This window comes from Seriola lalandi, unplaced genomic scaffold, assembly GCF_002814215.2.
Source record: "Seriola lalandi dorsalis isolate HSWRI2012SDOR001 ecotype SW California unplaced genomic scaffold, Sedor1 jcf7180002054470, whole genome shotgun sequence".
Taxonomy (NCBI): Eukaryota; Metazoa; Chordata; class Actinopteri; order Carangiformes; family Carangidae; genus Seriola; species Seriola lalandi.
In genome coordinates, this window is record NW_019525023.1 from 2,487,195 (window position 1) to 2,494,122 (window position 6,928).

Genomic DNA, 6,928 nt, shown 5'->3' on the forward strand with positions numbered 1-6,928 from the left:
GGCAGTCCTGTCTCCAGAAACACATCAGTGTGATGGAAAGTCACCTCAGTAGGCCAGGAACTCAGCTCTCCCTGTCTGAAGCCAGCTGCTTTAAAGAATTATGAATTAAGAGGAAAGTTATGGGAGGAAGAGAAGAGCCTTTCTGTCAGAAGATGAGATAATCTGTAGGGTCAGCCTCGGACACACACACACACACACACACACACACACACACACACACACACACACACACACACACACAGACATGCATGGTGGACAGAGCGGTGAGTATGGCAGGACTCAAAAAAACAAACATGTAAATTCACACTGTCCTTATGGGGAGCCAATCCAAACAAGCAGCCCACGCACACAAGGGCCAGCGCGAATCAACGCACGCACACACACACACACACACACACACACACACACACACACACACACACTTCTCCTTTTTGTCTCTCTGCTGCTCTGCCCTTGTAGTCATATTACTGTGTCTTACTTTCAAGTCTCTGATGCACCACACGTGTCCAAGACAGCGGCAGCAGCACAGCTGTTAATGGTTTTAGTGTTCAATATTTTGTAAATTGCACTCTTGACACTCACTGATACTGGATGCCAGTGCTGGTAGGAAGAGGGCTGTGATCAGATTTGTAGCATGCGTATCGTTGTCATAAGAGTCAGCGCCCCAAGCTTTCTAATTTTCGGTGGCAATGGGAACCAGAGCTCCATCTTTAAAGATGCATGAGACGTCTTGAGCAGAGAATAGAGATGGAGGCTCAGCCAGAGAAAGTGTTTCTGTGTCAGACAGACTAAAACAAGGGAGGGGCGAGGCTCATGTAGATGGCAGTATTTGTCGGTGGCAGTGAGGGCCCAAGTCGAACAGAGTATAGTGTCAGGACTGGTCACTGTGTGAGTGTGTGTGTGTGTGTGTGTGTCTGTGTGTGTTTGTGTGTGTGGGGCAGGTGGGGGGTCTTGACCTGCTGAATGAACCCCATCAGTGTCGGGGAGTACCATGGGCTATGTGTGGGCTCGGCCCTGCTCAGCATTGTGGCGGGCTGCATCATCATTGGGGTGTCCAGGGAGTGTGATGCTGATGCTGTAGGAGGTATCTTCCTGGGAGCAGGGGGCCTCGGTGAGTGTGTGTCTGTGTAAAACAATTTTTATGGAAAAGACTGACCATTCGTCTAAAGATTATTACATTGCTAAAGTTGCTGATGTTCTTGCTTTTTACTTTTTTACTCTTGTAGTGTTTTTAACTGAATATTGATGGAATATTTGATTGTGTGTTAGTGGATTAACCATGATGTTCTGACTGGAGCCCTGGAGACCCTGGGTCCTCTCTAACAGCTTAGAAAACATACCAGCATTGTCTTATCCCTCCCTCAGTGACTTTCACAAGTTTTATGAGAATTGCATATATACAAGATTCTGAGCTGATGACATGTTTCAGGAGGCTGCTACAGAAACTGTCAGATTACTTTTGTTTGAAGTCTCAGAGACCCAAGCTGTGAATCACGGTTAAATGCAGTGTATTTACATATGCTCAATACCTGTGATTGGTGTTGACTGTACTTTTTACACAGAAATACCCCCTTAGTAAATTTGAATACATCTTGTTCATAAGAGGTCAAACAGGGAGTTACATCTCTTTGGGTAATAACTGCCCCCAAAAATTAAGTTATGTCACAATGTAGGACAACATATTGTCCATTTCTTTGTGAATGAGATTTTGGACAACAAAAGGAATAGATTATTTTCAAGCAAAGCCCATATAACACACAAAGCATGACATATTTTCTCATTTGTTTGATTACAAGGCTTCATGTTTATTTCCTTATTTTGTCACCTTTATCAAATTTGTAAGTGGCAAAAGAGAATTTGACTAGTGAAATACTTTTCTATATTTTGACTTTAATAAGGTCAGAAGAAAACTGTATATTTGAAGAAAAAAATGATTGATTTTGCAATTATTATTATTATTATATACACATATATAGCACCAGGATCTGTAGGACCCCGTACAATGAGGGAGTGAAGATGTGCCAATAACACACAAACGTTAAAAAAAATCCTAAAGTGCTGTCTGGTTAAAGGAGGACACACTCGTCCAACATGCAAACTGATTAATATTTTGTTTGAAAAAAATGTCAGAAACAAAGATCTGTGGTCTGTGACATTTTCCATCCACTGTTCGTGAAAAACACACCATGCCATCATCTGATACAACAGTGTAACTGGAACCAACTGATAGTCAGGGGACTTGCACTGCCAAGATAAAGGAGTGCCTTCAGGAGCTTTCCTGGAGAGAAAGAGCAAAGGACAGGGCTTTTGATCTGAGGAAGACAACATCAACATGCATAATTAATGTGAAATATTCTCACTGATGATTTGATCAGCATTCAATAATTAATTTATCTTTCTAGTGTGCACAAGACTTTGGCAAATCAAAACCATGCACAGCAGTTTGACAGAGACGTTGACTCTGGCAGCTCTTGTGCAGCTAAGTAGCATCTAATTATGTGTTTTGGGGCTTATGTGCCATGATGCCTCCTCCAACACATAGGCTGACTAATGAGTATGAACAGAGTGTTCTCGACAGATTCTTTTCACTCCTTCTGCAGTTTCATGACATTTTAGGCACAGACATGCATCACAGCCACCCTCAGGACCTGCCAGGGTTTAATGCCAGCTCTTCTGGCTTATAAGGGAAATCAATAACTGTGTTGAATTGGAGAAGAGTGCCACTGAGAGGCACACAAGCCCTGCGGTTAAGATATTGGAGTTGAACAGAAAGAAACATCTCACACTGTATCTGGTACACTAAAACTAATCTGAAGGCTACGTCAAGACAGTTACAGTTTGGGAATAGACGTTTCATCAAGCAATCTTATTGTTGGTTGTGATGTCTACAAGTATGGGGATTCATATGAAAAAGGGTTTTTTTTTCACCCCCTGGTGTGGCTCAAAGGCATTGATAGCAGTCAGATTTTGTATTTCAAACACTTGAACTTAGAATCTGCAACTGACTAGATATATGCTTTTATATTACAGTGACATTTGATATCCCCTAATAATGAGATTTTCCTCACAGCATGCAGTACACAATATTTTCTTCCACTCCTGGTTTATTTTCAGTTTATTATAGTGCCAAAAATAAATTTGATCGATTATTAGTTCTTTGGAATTGAAGATTGTGACACACTACTAAGCATTTATTTCACCGATAATGATGAGGGCACTATAATAAAACCAGTATTACTTTATCATTTTTCAAATTGATCATGGATTCTGCTTTCAAGGCCTGCTCATATCGATCTACCCCTTCATAAAAGCCTGGCTGAACATCAACCATATTCTTCCATCCTTTGGTAAGTTGTTTGATATCCTTATTCATTATTTGAAAATTCAGTTTAAAGACTTACAACATAAACATCTTATTGCTCAGTCACATGAGCCATGGTAAAAATGGCAGCCTGAATTTGTTCAATACATTAATTAAGAATAATTGTTCTGTCAATGAAACATTTTGGCTCAGAATATATCTTAAATTCTCAGGAAACTTCAGAGTGCACCCAACGGCTGCCAATCCCGCTCCTGAACAACCAATTGAAATGCTAAGACGAGAAGGTGAGTGTGAGCGTCTGTGCCAGCCTTTCCCTAAACCAAAAAGCCACTAATCAATACTATGCTACCACATAACATTCAAAGGGATTGGGGTTCAGGTACTTGACACTGAACCATTGAGTCTGTGTCCAATATTCGTTGATAACAAATATGACACTTGTTTCTACACAGGAGAGCTAATAGTTAAGAGCAGTGAGAGAGATGTTGTGTCTAGGTGGTTACTGCAGAGCATCATACATCTCCTTAATATGTCATGGGGTGCAGTTGAATTGTAAGAAAAAGTAGTAAAAAAGTTTCAAAGGAATATATCGGCTTTCCTGAAAAGGAAAAGTAGGCAGATAAATTAAGATAAATGAATATGCATATTCAAATAAAAAACTGAAAGTCAATCATTCTTTATCTATAATAGTAATATAGAGGTCATTTGTAGGTGTACATGGTTTAAAAAAAAATAATAACTACCAATATTATAAACTCAAATCTCCTTGTTAAAGTAGCTATTTGTAAACTTTTCTATTGCTGCATAGCCAACCTTAGCATTGACAGCTGAAGAAACAAAGAAAGTTCTGCAACAAACTTCATTCTTTTCCTCAATCGTGTCTCCAGTGGTTGAAAGTGACGCAAATGTGAACTCTTGTTTTGCTTCTATTTCTATCACTTCTTCTGATGTTAGCATCCTAACCAGCTAACTCGGGCCCAGTCGGCCCATCTCGTCACTCTGCGATACTGAATCACTGTAGTATCCAGGCTGCCCTGAAGAGGTCGTGCTGGTCAGAGGGCTTATTCTAACCTCTTGTATAGTAAATGCAACAATGGCTGAAGCTCTTGGCAGTAAGTAAAAGGCTGTTAATGCTGACGTTGGCTATGTAGCAAAAGCAAAACTTACAAATAGTTACTTTAAAATTCCTGTTAGAATTCACTGGGAGGATAGAAGAAATTGCGGTGGGATTGCTGGTTTCTGCACAAGCTGAAGCTAAACTGCATTGGTGCCTTGAATTTGTATGAAGAAGCAGTTGAAGAAGTATGAAGAGATGGGAAAAAAAGGGGAAAAGGATTTGTAGCCTTATTCTGATTGGTTGGTTTGTAGCCTCGTTCTGATTGGTTTGTTTGTAGCCGCGCTCTAATTGGATGAAGGACAGTTTCTGAGCATTTTGAATTTTGAATGGAATCTTTAGCTGAAAGTATGAATGAGTAGAAGGGGTTGAAAAACGCATGAGAAGTTGTGGAAAACTGTAAATTTTGAAAATGTTTATACAGCTTGTAATCAGCTCTAGATAATGGACAAGCCAAGAATGTGTGTGCCCTTTTTCCTTGAGACTTTTTGCCTCTACTGCCAGCCGTCATAGTGTGATACAGCTCTCAGATTTCCACAGACTGATGAACCATGCAATGTTATACCAACTGTTGCTGTGTGTTTATCTGTTCTCTTGTGGTCTTGCAGGGACTCAAAGTCAACAAAATCTGGAATGCTCTAAAAGTCGAATGGGAACTTTTGTGGAGGGCGGACCCATGGCTGAGACCAACCCAGATGAGGGGTATGAGATTGAAACCACTCTTGCAAATCATGTTCTTATTAGGTTGTGAATTAGTGATTTACATACAAGAGTAAGAAGTAGTGAGAGATACATATAGTCCAGAAAATTTAAAGGTGAGCAGGATGGGGAGATTGTTCGTAATACAACACAGCTGGCACCAAAGTGTTGTCTTCACATCCCATTTGAAGTCACAACCACAGTCTTTTTCTAACATTAAGGATCATATGTATGTATGTAGTATGTTCATTAACCACAGTCTATGCCACATTATAAAAGTGAATGCGATCATAAAATATGATGATGTGCCAAAAATGCACTTTACTTTGACAAGATTAAGCTGTTACACTGATTCATGGATGAAATGATTTATCACTTAATATAAAGGGTATGTTACATTTACTTTCATTACATTTCACTGTAATGAAAAAAATAATTTTCTTTCCAATCTGATCTCAGCATTTCTGTATCTGCTGCACTCTTATTTTATAGCTGATATGAGGACAAGTATATAGTTCACTTTTTATTGTTGAAAGTTAGAGACATTTTTTTTTATCATAGCAAAATTGTCAGTAGAATAGCCAACAAAACACCTTACATAAGAGCACGTGTTTTTTTGTTGCCTGTCCAAGCCATTTAGAGGAAAAAAGACGGACTTTCAAAAGTGATCATTACAAGGTATCACCTTCTTTTCATACTCAATCACTTTGCATGCTGTTGCTATAGTAACCCAGATACTGGACAGATTTCAGTCATGTCAGATTAGATCATTCATCAGCCAGGCACGCCATGTGTTGACTGGTATGACACCAAACATACATACATATATACACTGGACTTAAAACTAAGACTTTTCACAAACGTTTGAGTGACATTTGTTGTAAGAAAATCTTTTTTAATGCTTAATGTTTTAAACGAAAGAAAAATATATTTTCTTATTTATATCTTTATAATCATGGGGAATAATCCAAATCATTACATTTGTGGAATAAATGTAAAATGTTCTAGACAGTGCCTATTACTGATTTCTAGCGTTTAAAACCTGAATATACTTGAAAATAGCAACTGAGATTTATTGCATTTTAGTATAGGTCAGGCTTTAGACAGTAAAGCCTGTCTAAAGCTTAAATTATCCAGACTTGCCAGATATGCTGTTTACGGTAGTTCAGTCATTTTATAGCTCTGTAAGATGATTGATTCAGAGTTAATTAAATTTTTACTCTGCATCAAATTTTGGATTACTTAGGGGGAATAAAGAAATATAAATTGTCTCGAATGGAAGGAAGTATATTATTTATATGACTCATGCTTTGGTCTGTTTCAGGACGTCTTCAGAGATGCCAGACATCTTATCTAGACGGAAACAAAAGCAGTCACCTTCTGATCAAGACCTGCCTTGATGTCATCACATATTATTCAACTTCCCTGCTAATCTTCTCCATTAGGTTTCTTTCAAATGTGAGACAAAATGTTGATTTAAATCTTTCTAATTAATTGTTTTCCTGTTGGATTGTTGTATCAGCTGTCCTGTTTGTTGAGATCAGCTCATGATATTGTACCTATGTGGACTCATAAACATATTCGAAAATTAAATTGTGATTGTTTGTCATGAGCAAACCAATGCACATGTACAGATACACACAGACACAGACACAGACACAGACACACACACACACACACACACACACACACACACACTCACACACACAAACACAAGTAGCTACATTCGTTCCGTGCACACAGTGAACTGCACAAACTTAATACATTGATATTCAGGACAGCACTGGCAGAAT

General features: G+C 38.8%; 1 protein-coding gene across 1 annotated transcript; it reads left to right on the forward strand.

The window, feature by feature from the left end:
* The first annotated feature begins 409 nt into the window (after positions 1 to 409).
* LOC111658912 (kinocilin-like) lies at positions 410 to 6,728 on the forward strand. The gene is made up of 5 exons (XM_023411620.2): positions 410 to 1,111; positions 3,279 to 3,347; positions 3,535 to 3,606; positions 5,045 to 5,138; positions 6,460 to 6,728. The coding sequence occupies exons 1-5, from the start codon at positions 964 to 966 to the stop codon at positions 6,533 to 6,535; spliced, it is 459 nt and encodes a 152-aa protein (XP_023267388.1). The 5' UTR covers positions 410 to 963; the 3' UTR covers positions 6,536 to 6,728.
* The last annotated feature ends 200 nt before the right edge of the window (positions 6,729 to 6,928 follow it).